At 38.9% G+C, this 19,496-nt stretch overlaps 2 protein-coding genes across 2 annotated transcripts; one reads left to right on the top strand and one right to left on the bottom strand.

Annotated features, from left to right (window-relative positions):
• Nucleotides 1-9,080: 9,080 nt before the first annotated feature.
• On the top strand, nucleotides 9,081-12,949 carry LOC131332027 (protein NODULATION SIGNALING PATHWAY 2-like). The gene is made up of 3 exons (XM_058366048.1): nucleotides 9,081-10,508; nucleotides 12,591-12,645; nucleotides 12,834-12,949. The coding sequence occupies exons 1-3, from the start codon at nucleotides 9,081-9,083 to the stop codon at nucleotides 12,947-12,949; spliced, it is 1,599 nt and encodes a 532-aa protein (XP_058222031.1).
• Nucleotides 12,950-14,384: 1,435 nt separating this feature from the next.
• LOC131322498 (ethylene-overproduction protein 1-like) lies at nucleotides 14,385-18,724 on the bottom strand. The gene is made up of 4 exons (XM_058353848.1): nucleotides 16,494-18,724; nucleotides 15,808-16,099; nucleotides 15,413-15,722; nucleotides 14,385-15,119 (listed from the first exon to the last, which is right to left on the bottom strand). The coding sequence occupies exons 1-4, from the start codon at nucleotides 18,464-18,466 to the stop codon at nucleotides 14,887-14,889; spliced, it is 2,808 nt and encodes a 935-aa protein (XP_058209831.1). The 5' UTR covers nucleotides 18,467-18,724; the 3' UTR covers nucleotides 14,385-14,886.
• Nucleotides 18,725-19,496: the final 772 nt, after the last annotated feature.

Raw genomic sequence — 19,496 nt, 5'->3', positions numbered from 1 at the left:
TTCAAATATAGTCGTATATGTTACCATAACCATAAATAACAGTAGACAATCCTATATGAATTGGTCCGCACAGCGGCCCTAACAGACTTGAACATATAACCATATATGTTACCCAACAGCGGTTAAACAAAAGTACAAAAACATTCCAAAGCCAGCAAGACATAAAACACATAACATTATATAATATATATAACCATATATATTTAAGGTGAAAACATGATATATAACCTTCCACAAGTCTACTGATCATATATAACATTATGTCAAAACTAATATGGAACATGTAATATTTGTATGTTGTTGCAATACAATGAAAATGATACGATATATCATATATATAACCATATATATTTACGTTATTGAATTGGTCCGCGCAGTGGCATATAGACCTGAATATATAACCATATATAAACTTATAAAATAGGCACATATAATATTATATATTATTAACTGTCTAATTGTGCTTTACTAATGAGTTCCTGTATATACCTTGAACTATACTCAGTTACCAACATTGATATAATCATATATACTATCAATCGAATCCTTAACTTAATTCAACTATATCATACTAGATCAAAGATTGATATAACCACATATACTCACAATCAACACCCTATCTTAACTTAACCAATACCTAACCGATTAGAGTTTGATATAACTATATCTACTCGCAATCAAAACCCTAATTTAACTGAGCCAAACCATTTATATAACCATAAATACGATGAGAAACATAATTTACTCAGAGCAGGATCTCAGAGTCGACGGCTACCAATCATAAATTTTCCCCAGGATGCTATGTACAAAACCCTCAATCACAGGGCAAATAACTTAGGTTTATAACCATATATACGAAGAGAAACATACCTGGTGTATCGATTGCGTTGTAGAATCTGACGAAGGCGAAGAACGGCGACTAGCACTGAAACGAAGGCGACTAGATCTGACGAAGGCGAAGAACGGCGTCCGACTGAAACGAGGGCGAATCAAAGGCGACTAGTGTGACGGAGACGAACGTGGGTGAACACGTGCGATCGTTAGTGAACGATCGCGACTGATGAAGGAGGGCAACGATGAAGGAGGGCCGACGATGACGAAGGAGGGCCGACGACGACGAAGAAGGACCGGCGATGAAGAAGCCCGACGATGATGAAGGACTCTCAGTCTAGTTCGTTGGGTCAATGGCTTGTTTTTTCCTCTCAGTCTGGTTCATTTAATTTGGAAATGGGGGGAGGGGGGACGGGTTTTGTAGTGGGAGTAAATGGATATATTTGACATGGAGGAAAATACGGAGATGGAGAAAAAAACGGGCCAAAATTTTTTTTTTGAAAGCAGGGGTATATTAGACTAATCAGGGTTATTATATCTTTACTAATAGGTTAGTGGACTTAGGAGGTTACAGAATTTAGAAGTGGACTTAGTGGGTTTGGAAAGTGGTATAATGGACCTGGGAAAAATTCTCCCAATAAAATATTGGACTCTAAATAAGGTACGGAGGGAGTACTTGTGACTAACTATCTAAGACAGTTGTTGAATTTCTCTCAAGAGCACAAAAGTATCTTATTGGTAAGATACTCTTGCATTGTGAAAAACTACCAAGAAATCTGTGCTATGCAGTATGCACGACAGACCAATGACCTTCTAAAACATGATGTGGTAATTTGTTAAATATTTGCATCGCATTTGTAGACAAAATATTAAGAGGTGTTTTGATAACCAAATTCAGCAGTATTAAGTGATACTTAATTAAGTAGGTCTGATAACTACATTTTATTGTACTTAAAATTTATAGTATCTCTTAAAATGTAGGCTTAAATGTTTACAAAAATTAAGTAGCCTGATATCTACTTAATTCTAATTGAATTTGCCACCCCTCTCTTCACCACCACCACCATCATTCAACTGCCATCACTACTACCACCCCCACTGTTGCCACCAACACTCCATCGAGCAACCTCAATCCATTGTCGCCACCATTACTACCTACCACCACTCCAATACTATCACCATTACAACAACCAAAACCTCCACTGTGGCTTCTATTGCTTCCATACTCATTTACACACCCAAAGCGTTGCCCTAATTTTGGCACAAAAACTTAAAAAACTACTTCACCATCCACACTCATTTACACACCCACACTCATAAGTGTGTGGCGTCCCCTGTCCAGGGGCGGAACCAGGATTTTAGATAAGTGGGGTCAAAAATTTAAACTATATGTGATTTACTTTTTCTAGTTCCTAATTGAAAAAAATAATTAGATTAACAAGTTAAGCAAAAAGTAGATATATATTATGAACAAAATGTAGCTTCGATTTACAATTGACCTCAATGACTTTTCATACTTTGGAAACGATAGATGATAGCCTCGTTTGTAATGATTTTAAAAATATCTTTTTTATGTACACAACCATACTATCATGCATCCACGGAGATTTTGTTTCAGTCTTTGCAGAGATTAGAAGAAACGATCAATTGTTTGAAGAACGAATGAAACATGTTGTTGGTCTACACTTGTCTCACACTCCCTCCACCCTTGGTCCCCCACACACTTATGGGTACACTATACACTTGTGAGTGTGGATATGTAAATGAGTGTGTGATTTGGGTGTGGTCAATGGCGGAACTACATGCATCATGACCTGGCCGCTGTAGCCCAGGTGGAGTAAGGCAGAGGTAAAAAAAAAAAATTTATATGTAAAATATTAACTTAATAAATTTTAGCTCAACTCATTTCTTTTTTGTAGTCCAATCCATCCTATTTGACCATCTCATTGAAAGAGAATTTTTGGAAGATACCCATTCGGATTCGAATAAAAAATAATTTCTACTCTCTTAAACAACATAGAACACAACTTCAATAATGTACTTTTTTTATATTTTCTTTTGTTTATTTTTGAAAAATTACGTAGTTTTGTACAAATTTGTTTAACAATAATCATAAAATAATTTTTATTAAATTTTGGGTTAGCCTAAGACAGATTAAATTCCTAGTTCCACCCTTGGGTGTGGCTTTAGCATTTTTGAAACTCCGGAGGCGTCTGCTACTTTGATCATTGGATCAGTTTAATCTCTTTACCTTACCAACCACGTTATATTAAAAATAAAAAATAAAACCTTCTGTTTTACATGACTACTCGAATTTTATTCTCATTGGCTCACATATATATTGTATTATTTTACAATTGTCTTCTGACCAGTTTAATTATTGAGTATACAAATACACGTACGTACATAACAGGAAAAAAAATGCATGCAAAGACAGAAAAATACGTACGTACATTACAGGATAGATTGAGCGATTCTCCTTTTGCTTATTAGTTATTCATGGGAGAGACTTTCAGCCATGGATTTTTTAGAAAATGGGCTTACTAATAAAGTAATTATTTCCGAGTACGTTACATGTGCAGAAATTAAAAAAGGGATGATTGTGAAAACGGGTCGCATCCGTTTATCTCAACAATCAATGATTTAGATTTAAAAGAAACTCTTGCAGGGAAGAATTTCTTTAAGAATTTCTTTTAAATCTAGACCGTTAAAAATACTTTTGGACAGCTGCGATTACTCACTATATTCTCACTACAGGGCCCAACCATGTTAGGGTTGCAGCAACCAAAAGTAAAAAGAAACAAAAAAAAAAGAAGAAGAAGAAGGAAAATGACGGTCCAGGACGTGTTTTGATAATTAATACTCGTAAAAGATATGTTGAGAACATTTGTTAATGCTGAAAATGTCCTTGTGTAGACACCCTATTTTGGACTTTCCAAATTAATTTACTTACGGTATTTGATTCCCCGATGATGAAACGAATCAAGAATACCCCGAAAATGTTAGTATGTTTGAGCTTTGAGCATTTCCAAAACCCTTTCAGATCCCTTTCAAACTCTTTAAACCAGAACTAAAAAGCCTTAGCAAAACCCAACTTGCATACGCTGGTACTCAACTTGCGTGCGCTGGTCCTCTGCCACGTGTCAGTCATCCGTCAACTTTGACTGTTGACCAAACCCGAACTGGAGTACACCAGTCAAACCTCTGGTCAAACTTGTGTTTTTCAGCATGCAGAAGCCATGGTTAGGGGTCTACAGCACATGGGAACCTTTTAATCCGTCGAAAAAGCAGTCTTCGCCAGGGGACATTTCTTACACCCATCCCATCACCTTAATTTTCCTCTCATCCAATGAGAAGGAAGTCTTAAGGGCAAAGGCACCAGTCCCTTTGACTGGCCTTAACCCCTCTCTCTCCCTTTTCTCCTATACATACCTCACTCCATTAGTCTTTCAAGGGGTTGGTTCTCCAAGTTTCAAGTTTGGTTGCTAGCTCCAAGTCTATTTCTTTATCTTTTCTTGATTTTCTTGTTTGCTCTTCTTTCATCCATTGAAAGAGTAAACAAGAGACCCCTCCATACACCTCTTACAATCAAGCATTCATCACCCTCCATCATCCAACCCTCAAGTTCAAAGTTCAAACATCTCTCAAACCTCAAAACCAAAGATATACACTTTTGTACTGCTTTCTGTTCTAATCCCTGATGGGGGCTGGCTGGGTCAAGGCTGATAATCAATACTAGTCCTGGCCCTAAAGCTAGCAAGGTTTCAAAAAAAATCGTTTCTGATTAGAATCGGCATGCGCCGGTCATAAGCATGCGTACGCCGATCCGTGGCAGTACGTACAGTTTTTAACTTGATCTGTTTGGGATCTGTTTGGAATTGGCGTACTCCAGTTCGTAACTAGCATACTCCAGTTCAGAGCCCTTCGGAACTGGTGTACTTCAGTTGTGAACTAGGGTCTGGATCTTTATTTTATACTTTATTTCTTGTCTATTCATCATTGTGAGCATGCCTAATAACCAGTTTACTGCTTTTCATAGTTAAAGTTGCTAGTTTTACTTTCTTAATATTATTTATGCTGCTTTAGAATGTCTCTAGGGTCCTTCTGATCATGTTCCAGAGCCCAGAAGATGCAAAGCCAAACACTGGATAGAAAGGTATAACTGGTGTACGGTCATCAATGACTGGCGTGCAACAGTTAGATCTCATCCAGTGGTTGGCCTTTGCATGGCAGCTAGGTCTTGGCATCTGTTCATTTCCCCCACACTATTTATGGGGTGTTTTGTTTATTTTATGGCTCTAAAGCCATCTCTGCTGCCTGTAATTGTATTTATTCTGCTATATTGACTGTGTAGTTTGTCCTGAGTGTGCACTGGTCCTTTCCAGAGCCTAGAGGGTTGAGAGTAGAAGCTGCGAACTTAGATCTACCGGCGCACGCCAGTCCTATGGTGGAGTACGCAGGTTGTCTCTGTATGCAGTGGTCTGGCCAATGCATACAGGTTTTCTTCTGCGTGCGTCATTATGGGTCAGTGTGTCCCAGTTTGTCTAAAATGCTCATAGGTGCTTGTTCTCAATCTATATTCATTTCTTCAATCAATTATCCATCACATTTTGTCACATAATGCAACTTGTTACAGTTTTAATCCCCTCTAACTATTCTCCCGCCCAAATTGGCTAAAAAATGAATAATAAGAGAAAAATGCAAATATTTTACAAAATGCCCGAATAGAGACCGATCTTCGGATTGGGCCAGAGGGGTGCCATAAAATCCTTTCCCTCTCGTAACCTGGCTCCCGAACCTGAGATATCGAAGGTGACGACGGTCCAGTCTACAAGTCTTTTTCAAATCAAACACGTAGCAAACGTTTTAAGTTCGGTTCCTTGGGTATTATACCGCAAAACCCGAGTGGCGACTCTAAATTGTAGCGTTTCATCGTGCTTTCCAAAAAGGGCGCACCCGAATTTATACAAAAAAGGATTTTTCGGGGCGTGTGCCCATACCTTGACGGGTATTAATTATCAAAACACGTTCTTGACCGTCATTTCCCCGAAAAAAAATTGAAAGACTAGCTAGTTGGCCGTTGCACAAACCTTCTGAGGGGTCCATGACAACTCAAAATAGATTTTCTAAACTTTTTTTATGAACACAAACATCTATATAATAGGTTAGCTCAGTATTTGAATCTTATATACTACATAAATCCTGTAGTCCAAAATTGTCCTATACTCCTATGAATCTTACGATTGAGATCAAAGAGTCCTAGGGCTGTAAATATATTTGAAAAGAATGAGCCCTGTAAATATATTTGGAACGAATGATCTCTCTCATGCGATGTTAATCCCACCCTGCTCTCTCTATGATATATATACACTCTCCATCGCCAATTAACTAAATCTTATATACACTCTCCATCGCCAATTAACTAAATCGCAGCTGTAAGCAAATACATAAGTTCCCTCTAGATTTAAAAAAAGTTGGTTCATCAAGTTCCTTCTAGATGAGTAATTTTTTGGTCATCGGATTCAATTAAGTTCATGAAAATCTTATTTCTTGGTGTGTTTTCATGTTATTGAAAATAGTTTGCTGACACTCGAGTATATAAAGTTTTTGGGCTCTCTCTCTCCCCCTCACCCATGATCAAAGCTCTCTCCAAAAGCTCTTATACACAATACATGTTCTATTTTATAGGAACAGAGCTAACTGTTCAATAGGTTAGGATAATTTAGGTCCAATTGAATTTTGTTTCAATTGTGTAGTTACTATTTTTTTTAAACAGGTGTGGTTACCAATGGTTAGCCTTGACTATTGTAGTTTTTTTTTTTGGGACTGATTTTGTGGTTGATCTTGACTCTTAACATGATTTCCTTTTCACAATTTAAATGCAATTTGCCAAAGTGGGCTTGGCTAAATAATCCCAGTTGGCAGGAGTAATATTGGATTAGTTGAAAGGAAAAATGATTCATTGTTAGTTTAGATTTTGTTTAATGTTTTGTTGCGGAGTGCCTTCAGGCACGTGTTCATCCGCTAGTATATTCATAACCAAACACTACATAACAGTGACGGATCCAGAAATATAGTCTAGTAGAGGCACCTGTTAATCATAATTGCAAAAGTTTATTTTTTTTTTAGTCAACCACAGTAAGATCGTATAAAATTAAGGTATGCATTACTAACTACAAAAGTTTATAACGCGTACTTTAAGTTATATTAGGCAAAACTGAGTACAAAATCTCAGAAAGAAATTTTAAAATATGTTATAAATAAACATCGGCAAGTTTTAGAATGATCGAGCTAATTTTGTTAATGTCATTATTTTTAAATATTTCTCCCAGACGGTTAAAAATAAAGAGAATCAAGAAAGAATAGCTCCAAATAAACAAACAACTCATAAAGCAACAAATATAAATGCATTATACGATGAAATTCAGGCATAAAACTAATTCTATATGTATTTTTGAAATATATGCAAGTGTGTATATTTATATATTAGCACACTTTATAATTATGCTAATTTATACAATATATATATACACACACACACACGAATAACTATATTAGTTTGTACACATGTATGTACATGATATGTGTACAAAAATCTGTGCAAGTAACACAACCGTTTTGATCTATTATGGAGATGAGAATGGCGAATGATAGTGTGAGGTTGCGCAAGATCATTCATTTTTATTTGGCTTATAAGCTGTGGTATCCTAAGATCATGGTGTTCAGTTGTGCATTCGGAGGTTCAATTTGAAGCATCCGAAATGCTCTAGTCTTATTTAGATGTATTTCAGTAATACTCCTATATGGTGGTTCATTGTTGTGGTTAAACTGCCCGAACTGCTGCCATTCTGCTCCGGGATTCCAGATTTCAGTCATAGCATGGTGCTATGTTCCGTTTGTAGCTGCTTAATTTGCATGTTAGGGCAACAATGGCGACAGTATCCATTATTCTGTTTCCATTTTGTCCACCTAGTATAGCTTGTACTAGTATCAAAAACATATCTCTGCTCCGTTGTTTCTGTTTCCTCTTTTTTAGATGATCAAACCGTGCATTTTTTAGAGCTCATCGAGTACTTTAATCATGAAAACATAATATTGATAGCTTTATAGGATGCCGATCAATACCTAAATGACATCAAAAAATTGGGTTTGATCCAAAGGGCAGAGTGCATTTTTCTAAAGATGAATGTGTTCCTGTCATGCATTGATCAATATACGATTGACATAAATGTAGGCATAGTCGAAGCAATCAACGAGCTTTGCAAAATGAAGGGTTCTGATCATCCACGGGAGCCTGAGATAGGCCCGAAAAGGTGAAAACTGTAGCTGTCCCGTTTCTTTTACAAAACTGAAGAGTCTCTAGTTCCATCCTTCATAACTCCCATATCCTGATACAACCAATACTGTGACCTTTGCTAATATGATTTTCTTCCTACGATCTCTCGTGTGATGATTTCCAACCAATCATTTTATACGTTTCAATGCGTCCACATGTGTACATAGTCCACGTAAAAAATCAAGATGATCGCACGGGTATCCATTTAAACATAGTATATCTATCTGAAGAAAAGTGGACAGTCAGTTCTAACCGCTAATTTCTCCAAAGACAAACATGATTTGCGCAAGCCTCTTATCGATATTTGATAAACGAATGATATCCACATTTGAGGTCTGCAAAATGAACGGAAAGAATCGTCAAATAAAACCCTGTAGGCTGTTGCGTCTCATTTTCCGTCACATTAAAAAAATCCTTTATCCGATCAGCAGTGTGTCATAAGATACAGATCGAGATATCGTTGATGCCGATGGATAATCTATTTTCTATTTTTAATGAGTGTGTATCGAAAATTTTGATGTATTTTATTAGCTGTCAAACATGCAATCCAGTTTTATATTGCAGGTGGTTGTATTTTAGGTGTTGAATTTTGTCAACAAATCAAGCAATATCCCCTCTTGTGATCTTTCTTAAGAGAATTTCCAGTGGAATTGTTCCAATTGGACAAATTTGAGAAACTCTTGAGTCCAAGATGCCTGGGATATGGGATCTACTTTATCTTCCCAACCATTGCCTCCATAACTCCAGCAATAATATATGGCCATGCCTATATATACTCCCATAACACAAGTTCCATGCAACCTGAACCATGGAGACCATGGAAATGATGCAGCCTGAGCTGTATCAGCCCTCATGGTCATACCACAACACTTTTGATTCCCCCTTTCATGAACTTTATTTTCCTGGTCTTGACATGGATACAGACACAGAAAATTGTGAATTTCCTTATTATTTCCTCTCTGAATCTGAGCATTATCCTGAGTTTTCTACTTCAATCCAGTTCATCTCGTCCATGTATCATGGCGAGTCCTCCTTAGAACCTCATTTAGGAAATCGGGAGGATTCTGGAATTACTTTAAATGAAAAGCTCTCGATTGATGAGGTTGAGGGGTTCTTCAATTGGAGTACAGAAAGTGACAACGGTTCATCTTTACAAGAATTCTGTACTACAGAAGAATCGGTTGATGTCTCATCAATCAAATGCCCCCTAGTTTTTCCCCAGGAGGACATGGAAGTCGATGATGAAGTGAGCATACCCCATTTGCTCAAGGCTTATGGGGAGGCCATGGAGAATCGAAACAAAGAGCTCGAGGAAGTAATATTGAAGCGGTTAGAAGAGAAGGCTAGTCCAAGAGGAGGAGCCACCCAACGCCTTGTTTATTACTTGATCAAATCACTGGACCAAAATCTTGACTATTTGACACATGAAGCAAGCAAGAATTATGTGTTGGCATTTACGGCCTTCTATGAATTCTTCCCTTACGGGAGATTTGCTCATGTCATTGCTACTTCATCGATACTAGAGGCTTTACCTGATGATGCAGAGCAAATTTGTATCGTGGACTTCGACATGGGGGAAGGAGTTCAATGGCCTCTCTTGATTGAGGCACTGGCAAAGCAACGCCAACGGGTTACCCGAATCATATCACTAAAAAGCGACGACTCCAAATCTGTACATCCCCTTCAGAGATTTGAGAAGACAAAAGAGCGACTATGTAAACACGCCTTTTCTTGTGGAATAAAACTAAGAATTGATGAGATTGATACGGAGGGATTGGTATCCGAGATTAAGAAAATGATGAAGTTTGGAGGAAGGGAGTTTTTAGCCTTCAATTGCATGGTAGGTCTCCCTCACATGGGGAGACAGAAGAGCTCTAGGCATGTTTCCCAGTTCCTAAAGATAGCTCAAGAATCAATCTATACCGGTGATCGAACTAGGAACCGGGGAGTCATAATTTATGGGGATGGAATGAGGGTGGAAGAGAGGAGAAGTGATGGCTACGGATTTGGATCTTTCTTTGAAGGGCAGTTGGGCCGCGTCACAGCGTTGCTTCAGTCGATGGAGTGGCAAATGCCTATGCAGCATAAAGAGGCAAGAATAGCCATGGAGTGTCTGTTTGTGTCACCCTATGTTTCTTCTCTTTCTAGCTCTGAGAAGTGGGAAGAGAGAGATTGCAGAGATGGGCTTCCATCAAAGATTGGATTGAATGCCCGGAGGGTGAGCAAAGATATTGTTTCAGAAGCTAAAGAACTAGTGAGATATGGGGATGGTCTGTATAGGGTAGGAACTGAAGGGGAGAAAGAAAATCAAGTGGTGTTGTGTTTTGTGGGGACTCCATTAGTAAGAGTTTCTAGTTGGAGTTAGACTAAAAATATACACAAACGAGCACACTACAGGACTATCTTCGGCTTGTACAAATTTTTTACTGCCTTTTTCTTTTTGTAAGATAGCTAGGGTTTCGCGATACCCGAACCTATAAATTACTATGTAGATGACTGTATAACTTTAGTTGGAGTTAAATAAAACGTACTTTTGTGTGCACACAACATAGCTGATTTGTTACTAGAGCAGAAAAAAATCATTAAATGACATCACTAACCTCAAGCAACTTGTTCTGGTAATTGTTTTCCAAGAACCTAAGCAGGGATCACAAACGGAAAAGAGAAACACAAGCGGCAATAATCCAATAAATACTACAAAAAAAAGGGACAATTTTTCATTAACAAAGAAAAACAATGCTCCATTGTACAAACAGCCTAAAACAGATCAATCACCGAAATTTATGCCATTCAACAATGAGTGTTGGAATAAATCAGTTCATTAATATGTTTCCCTCTCAAACACTGATCCTCCATGTGTTTATCCCTTTAACAATACAAGGACTCTAAGAAGCATAGATACGGATACGGGACATGACACGACACGATACATATATGCGGGCGCGTGATTTTTCCCAAAACTAGGACACGGACACTTTGGGGAAAACATTAGTATGTAAATAATTAGACAGTTATATAGTACATATAAATTCAACATTATGTAAAAAAACTATTTTTTCCAAATTATGAAAAAATCCAATGGAAAAAATGAGAATAGCGGATTGTGTTCTCATCGTTAAGTTATTTAATATTGATTTTAAATTTGGTTCATGTCTTAAATACACATTTTTACCCCATTTCAAGTTTTAAATTACAACCCAAAACGTGTCCGATACGTGTCCGGCTAAGAAAAAAAATAAATATTCGGGCAAAATAATCACATGTCGGACAAGCGATATGTCCGCGTCCGACGCGTCTGCGACACGGATACGTGTGCACGCTTCTTAGCAAGGACTAATGCATCCATATATTTATCATAAGCAGCAAGAAAATACTCGAACATAGTGAAGATTCACATAAAGGACAATGTTAAGTGACATGCTAGTACCAAAAAATCAACCAATATGCTTATGTACGCATTATTTGGATTTTAGAATTCAACCTGCTGACGTTCTTTTCTTATTAGACGGCTGTTTAGATATAATATATAAGGTCTACCCCCAGTTAACAAAGTCAACTCAAAGATTCTTCTTAATTCTCATGAAGTTCCGTCTTATGACTCTGGGAATTTCGTGCAGTGGGATCATTAGGATTTGAATAAGACCAAACCAAACTCTAAAACAAACAAAACGATATGCATAAATGTGTTTTATCTTTAATCAACTTCCATTGAAAATAACTCAACCCCAAGTTTGCGTTTGATTGTCTCAAAATGATAAACTAAATGACTCCTTTTTTGACTGTGACAAGAAACCCCTCAGGCAGGTTCACTCTGGATCGGGCATTTAAATAATCCTTATTATATGATTAATCAAGACCCTAACCCTAGGTGCAATAGATTCCCAAAATCTCCCATATCCTGATGAAAGCAATATACTGTGAGCCTGTCAACATGAGTTTCCATATCAACAGCCGGATCATAAGAACATGATGGAGATATGATGATGTAAATGGATAAAGTGATCTTACTATCTTAATGAGTATTAAACATGAAGAATTTTTATTACTCCAACTGTAAACCATGGAATCCAATTTTATATTTGGTGAATTGTGTCATATTGAAAAAAAAAACAATACCCACCACATAATCATCTTGAGAAATTTCTAATGGAATTGGTCCAATTGGAGAGGTTTGGGAAACTCTATTAGACAATGACGCCTGGGATCTAGGGATCTAGATATTTTCTCTCTCCTCCCACCCCTTTGCTACCTTATTATCTCCAATAACAATATTTGGTCACCTCTGTAGATACTGCCGTACCACACTTGTTTTAGGTTAATAACCATGGAAATCATGCAGCCTGGTCTCTATCAGCCCTTACTGTCATACCACACCACCTTGGAATCGTAGTTTGATGAATTTTGTTTTCATGGTCTTGACAAGGATATTGACATGGAAAATTGTGAGTTCTCTTCTTCTTTCTTCTCTAACGGCGAGGGTTCGGCAGAGTTTCAGATTCACTCATATTCATCTCACTTGTGCATTATGTGTGTGTGTGTGTGTGTGAGAGAGAGAGAGAGAGAGAGAGAGAGAGAGAGAGAGTGTTGCCATTTGAACCGTGTTTACAAAATAAGGACAATCAGGGAATCATTTCGTAAGAAAAGCTTTCATTTCATGAGGTTGCAGGATTCTTCAACTGGGCAGAAAGTGAGAACCGTTCACCTTCACAAGAATTCTTTACGATTGAAGAATCGGTTGATGTCTCATCAGCCAAACAGCCTTTTTCGCATAGGAAGATATGAAACTCAATGATGAAGTGAGCATAACCCATCTGCTCAAGGCTGTGGAGAGGCGATCGAGAATCAAGATAAAGATTTGTGGAATTAATATTGAAGCAGTTAGAAGAGAAGGCTTGTCTGAAAGGCAGAGTCGCCCAACGTCTTGTGTCTTACTCAAATTTGATTCTTACTCAAATTTGATTCAAACTCTGGATGAACACTTCAACTACCTGACACAGGACACAAGCAAGAACTGTGAGGCAGCATTCAGGACCTTCTATCAAATCTTCCCTTACAGGAGATTTTCTCACTTCATTGCCAATTCATCCATCCTAGAAGCATTAACTGAGGATGTAGAGAAAGTTTGCATTGTGGACCTTGACTGTTTGACAAGGGCAAAGGAGTTCAAAGGCATCCCTTGATTGAGGCACTGGGAAGGCAACACTAGTGAGCTATTCGGATCATAACAAATAAAAGTGATGCCGGCAGATCTTTTCACCCCTTCAGAGATTTAGAAGATGAAAGAGTGGCTCTGCGAATATGCCTACTCATCTGGTCTGAAACTAAATATGCCTACTCATCTGGTCTGAAACTAGAAATCAAAGAGATGGACATGGAACGATTGCTGTCCGAGATGAGGAAAATGATGAAGTTTGGAGGAAGTGAGTTTTCAGCCTTCAATTGCATGGTGGTCTCCCACACCTGTGGAGACAGCGAAGTTCTAGGCGCGTTGCAGAGTTACTAAAGGTAGCTGAAGAATCAATCACCACCAGTTTAGGTATTGGAAAGAGGGGAATTAATACATTTGGAGATAGAAATGCAGTGGGGGAGAGACAAATTGATAGCCACAGATTTGGTTCATTCTTTGAAGGGCAGTTGGACCGTCTAACTGCGTTGCTTGAGTCAGAGAGGCAAATGCCTTCACAGCTTAAAGAAGCATGAATAGACGTGGAGTGTTTATTAGGGGCACAATTTTTTTCTTCTCTTTCTATCTTTGAGAATTGGGAGGAGAGAGATTGGAGAAGTGGCCTTGGCCAAATATAGGATTCGATGCTGGAGGGTAAAGATACCATTGCAGAAGCAAAAGAACGCGTGAGAGAAGGCAATAGTCTATAATGGGTAAAGACTGAAGGGCAAAGTGGTCTTTGTGTATTGTGGAACAGTGTTAGTAAAAGATTCCTGTTGGAGTTGATAACAGTTAAAGACCCGTGTTTTGTTGATAGGAGAGGTATAGAGCGTACTTTTTGCCATAGAGAAAACACAATACATGTTTCATTTGTATTGATTGATTTTGTATATGCATATTGTCATATGGAGTCAAATACAATAATACAATAGATTGATTTGTTAGTAGAGCAGGATATAAAATCCCAGAACTTGGACATATTGTTTCTGGTAATTGTTTAGTTGTGTTGAACGAAGTAGAGATTCAATCAGAAAGGACATACCAATATGCAGCTTGAAGACAACAGCAAAGCCATCCATAATGCAACTGAAAGAGAAAAATGAGATCTCCAACCGCTGCTCTCAGTTTAGAAGAAATCAATGTCTTATATAAGAACCTTTTAAGTGTACATGAGAAATTGTATGAAAATTTCCTTTCTTACTGAGACAAAATGCACAAAATCTCATGCCATCCTCCAAAACAATCTCCTCTGTCAACCATCTCAAACCCCCTCTCGGCCAGCTGAATTGTGTGGTGGGAAAATTTGTTTTTGTTCTATAGAGGTCTCGTGGGCTGCTCCACAAACTGTTTAATCATCATCGTCAGCTCCATATCAACATATATACATGGCTCCGCGCTTAACCAAACTCTTACGCAGCCAGGGGTAGGAAATAAATAATCGATTTTTCAATCATAAGTATCATGTGCAGTCTTCAATTTCCAGTTGATTGGTGTTCCATCCGAAATCCTTCAAGACCGGCAATCAGTATGATTTCATTAACGCAAAAATAGTGACTCACATATGCGAATTGGGAGCTCCACCGTGTATTCGATTATATAGATCAAGGGTGTCTTTGTGATTGGGATCCAAGCAGAGAGCGGCCTCACAGTCTCTGAGACCAGAAACGAAGTCACCCATAGACTCGTGGAATGCTGCTCGGAGATGGAGCATTTGCAGGTCAGGCTTGAAAGCTAGGGCTTTTGTTAGCTCATGCACTGCTTCATTTTCACTTTGGTCATCCATAAGCACTGGTGGAATTGTTGTTCATATGTCAGTGTGAAATAAACAGAACAAAACATGAATCTTGTACAAGCTAATGAAGTCCGTATTTGTATACATTCCTCCAACATCGACGAACTTCACCAAATTAACCATAGTTTCTGTGAAACTTCAAAGTTCAAACTGAGATCTTATTTGCAGACACTACAGCATAAATTGCATAGAAATTCAAAATTCCGCCCTTGGACTATTATTTGGAAATGTTTGAACTTCGAACACATTTCAGAACCTCAGAATAAAGTTTAAGGTCACAAAAAAATACCTGCAGCCCTAAATCTGTAGGGATAAGTTCTCATAGGATCCAATTGTGTTGCCATACTGAGATCACTATTCGCCAGTTCACGGTCACAGTACTCTGATCGCTTTTCATAAGCTGATGCTTTGTTTTGTGCCTTCTCAATCAGCTTAGTCATTTCATCATAAGCAGCTTTTCTTTGATTTTTAAGGTGATATACACGTGCCAACCCTTGATGTGCTCTTGTATGCTTGATGTCAAGAGCTTTCAAATAGCAATCTGCAGCAAGTTCCAGTTTACCACAATCCACATAAATACTCCCTAGGTTGTTCAGTGCCTGAAAAATATAGTACACAATCAATAAACCCAATTAGGGAATGCGACAAAGAAAATGAAGACTTCCATTCTCCTTGTAGACATACTTGTCCTTTCCGGAGACTGTCTGAGGGACATCTGAGAGCTTCCTCCAAAAGTTGAATGACATGCGAAGAAGATACAGAATCCAGAGTGGTATCTGCTAGTGTGTATGCCTTGAGGAAGAAGGCTTCAAATGACCTCTGAATCGAAATGGACAATTCAGCTTTAGCTAGTGCTTCTTCTCGATACCCAGTGTCATAGAGAATCCATCCTTCATATATAAGCCTTTCATGCTCTGAGCTAGCATGATTCCGAGCCAACCTCAGACATCGCATCGCAGCCTTTTGACAGTTTAACCTACACCATTAACAGCTATGAATTGATCCTATTACTTCAGCCATCAAGATGTCGGCAGATATGCAATAAAACTTACAGACCAAAAAAATTCCTAGGAAAGTGTCATGTGGAAGCATTGCATTGTGTGTGTGTGGGCACCATTAAAGTGAATGTAGAGCTAAGCTGCTAAGCATAGTATGCCAAACGTTTGACTGGATTAGTTCATGGGCCTATGTTATTTCCTGCAGGCATGATTTCACACTTGAAGAATAAGATGTCAGTTCTACCATGTAAAATGTGGAAGAGTTTCTTAAGTGTGCTAATCTGGATAATCCATATCTAGTGATAATGACAGCATAAACTTGTTATGAGTCCAAAGTAATCGAGAATGGATTAAAATCCATCGTTACCTTACCTTAACAGAAGTAGAGATTGTCGAAAAAGCAAAAGGCTCTTTCGAGGGTCATTTACCAGCATTTGATGTGTAACAGCTAAAGAACCAATATCATCAACCGAAGACCACTGATCATAAAGTTGCATCCAGCAGTCACCGGGACCCCACTGTAGAACACCCTGACTGAGGAGCTCAACCAAGTGATCCCCTCTCATCTTCCCACCAAACATCATATAATCAGGCTCCAAAGTTAACAGTGCCCTAATATCTCTCAGAGCAGCTTCATAATCCCCAAGTGTGATAAAAAACCAAGCCCTCAGTTCAAGGCAGTCTGGAGAAACCTTAAACCCGATGACTTTGTTAATCTCCAAAATGGCTTGCCCAATTTGACTTTCTTCCACCATTGCAACTGCTCTGTACTTATAAGGAAACAAAAGAGTGGGATCCAATTCAGTGGCGGTCTTCATATCCAAAATCTTCTTTGTCCCCACATTATACAATGACAATTCTTGGTACATCCACCCAACTGGCTTGTACTCGGAGATCAGAGAATTAATCAACTTGTATGCTGAAAACCTCTTTCCTTGCTTATATTGAGTTCTTGCAACACCAACAACTGAATAAACATGACCCATTTCGGCTGCTGCCTCAAAACAATTTTGAGCTTCCTTGTATTCCTTCCTTTCCAGTAAAACACAACCCAATTGATGCAATGCAAGTTCCTTCTGCCACTTCTCAGTAGCACATTCTTTCAGCCTCTCCAGTAACATTACCATTATTTCCGAAGTTACTCTCTCTTGCATAGCAACCTGGGTAAGGAAATCGTACAACAAGAAAGAACAATGTCCCGCCATGGCCAATCTCTCTCTGCCCTCCGGACTACAAAATATTTTCCTCACCTTTGAATTATATAACAAACTCGGTAGCTCTCTCAGTAATACTTGCAAACAAGAGGCCACAAGAAGATTCGCGCTCTCCTCCAACCCGTAATCAATCAGAATCAAAGCATTTTCTGCATTGGACACTAAAGACGCTAAAGTCTCATCACAACTAGACTTCATTTCCTCACAGCAGAACCTGTTTGCAAAAGAAAGCAGCTCAAGAACTACACCAGGGGCAACTGAGTCCAATCTCCTGGTCCTACTAAACACATCCACTGCTCTCATTCCTTCCACAGAAATCCCCATTTCTGAGAAATCAATCCTCTCCCTCTTCGACTCGATAAAACCCCCATACAGCATTGCTTCCAAAGGGCGCGAAAGTGCAGCAATTCTCTCTCTCACACAATAAATTTCCCCCTCTCCAATACGGAAACAAACATCACTTTCCCCAATTGATATACCCACATTAGTTGCCTCCATTTTTCCATTCTGACATCTGTAACAATCAAAAACTGAATTGGAATCATACCCAGAAGCCGAAGCGACGTTAGACAAAATACCCACAAGCTCATCCTCCCTCCTCTCGTAACGCAACCACGACGACAGCACAACCTCCGAGTGCACATCCGCCGCGTGCTCGCGCGCCGCCTGGAGGCACCGCCGGAGCAGCTTCGGGTCGTTAAGGCCACGCAGGATCGAGTGCTGCTCGAGCAAAACCAGCGATTTGTTTTTCCCGCGGCAGTTTTCGAGGCGGCGGTAGACGTCGGACAAGGCGGCGAGGAAATCGACGGGTTTGAGGTGAGGATCCACGGGGGGCTCGAGGAGGTCAGTTGCAGGGAGTCCGTAAGGGAGGAGAGCTTCTTCGGACGTCGAAACGGCGCCGTTGCTGGAACTCGAGAGGATTGAGCTGATTGTGGGTTTGGCAGGGGAGGAGGTATCGGAGGGGTGCAGGGCGTGGACTTGGGTTGTCTTGTGGCGGTCTATGAGGTTGAGGCCGCCGCGCACGGAGGTTGTGAACGGCTGCGCGTAGTGACGGATGAAGGCCGCGAATTTGGAGATGGAATGGGTTGCTGGGTTTGGAGATTGATTGCCATTTTCAGTGGAAACTGACATTGAAGGACCGAAAAGTGGACTCGTAAGTTGACCCGTACACCTAAGTTATTATTAGAAAGAAATAATGGGAGTGTGAACTGAATCGACTGAATGGAAAGGATGATTGAGAATTTGAGATGGCCTTTGTTAAGGAGAAACAGAGGAGAGGAGAATGATGATTCAGGAGAGAGAGAGAGAGAGAGAGACAGAGAGAGAGTTGAGTGTCTCAGGTGAGGTGAGGAGTTTACTGGAGGAAACGAGAAGTTTCAGATCTAATTTCAATTATTTTATTCACAGTGGTAACTTGTTGCTACATACACTACATATTTTTACTACACCATCCACTACATTTTTTATGGGACTCATTTCGGGTCCAACAAAAAATACAAAAAAATATCCATAAATTTTCGTATAATATTTTAGGAGGCCCTGCAAAAAATCAGATTTAACCGGTAGCGGTAAGTATTATTTTTAAATTTATAGGAGTGAAAATGCTCAATTGCACAGTTTCGAACATACGAACTCAGAAATAATATTTATCGAAACTTGTTAGAGCTGATTTTTTACGGGGCCCCCTAAAATATTATTTTAAAATTTATGGATATTTTTCTGTATTTTTTGTTGGACCCGAAATGAGTCCCATAAAAAATGTAGTGGATGGTGTAGTGAAAGTGTGTAGTGTATGTAGCATTTCTGTTTTATCTTATCATTAGGCTGGGAATGTGCATGTATGCTGGATTTTGGAGTATATGTGTTGACTATTAATTTCGAGAAAGTTTACTGTTCCAGGATTAAAATTGAAAGAACATTATTGTGAAAGTAGATTATTATATGATTCAGATTCAAATCGATTCAATCTCGTGATGACAGCCCTTTGGGCGTTTTTGCAGATAAAAAACAAAATATATCTCGTGATGACAGTGTAGGGATTTTATACCTGCAGATCTTGTTTTCGGAAGTTTACATATGCTCCGATGAATTTTTGGAATCGTAAAATGGATCCTTCGTCTCCTTCAAAGCTAGTAATGCTAGTTTTGAGAATTGAGGACCC

Source organism: Rhododendron vialii, chromosome 1a (assembly GCF_030253575.1).
Source record: "Rhododendron vialii isolate Sample 1 chromosome 1a, ASM3025357v1".
NCBI classification, from domain to species: domain Eukaryota; kingdom Viridiplantae; phylum Streptophyta; class Magnoliopsida; order Ericales; family Ericaceae; genus Rhododendron; species Rhododendron vialii.
This window is presented reverse-complemented; position numbering and strand designations above follow the sequence as displayed.

What these genes read in the sequence shown, in the direction of transcription:
- LOC131332027 (XM_058366048.1), top strand. Translation starts at nt 9,081, where the DNA reads ATGGATACAGACACAGAAAATTGTGAATTTCCTTATTATTTCCTCTCT. An exon ending in GTTTTGTGGGGACTCCATTA is followed by an intron (nt 10,509 to 12,590) that starts GTAAGAGTTTCT and finishes GGTCTTGACAAG; the next exon opens with GATATTGACATGGAAAATTG. An exon ending in TTTCTTCTCTAACGGCGAGG is followed by an intron (nt 12,646 to 12,833) that starts GTTCGGCAGAGT and finishes ATGAGGTTGCAG; the next exon opens with GATTCTTCAACTGGGCAGAA.
- LOC131322498 (XM_058353848.1), bottom strand. Translation starts at nt 18,466, where the DNA reads ATGTCAGTTTCCACTGAAAATGGCAATCAATCTCCAAACCCAGCAACC. An exon ending in CAATCTCTACTTCTGTTAAG is followed by an intron (nt 16,100 to 16,493) that starts GTAAGGTAACGA and finishes TTAATGGTGTAG; the next exon opens with GTTAAACTGTCAAAAGGCTG. An exon ending in CTACAGATTTAGGGCTGCAG is followed by an intron (nt 15,120 to 15,412) that starts GTATTTTTTTGT and finishes CAATTCCACCAG; the next exon opens with TGCTTATGGATGACCAAAGT.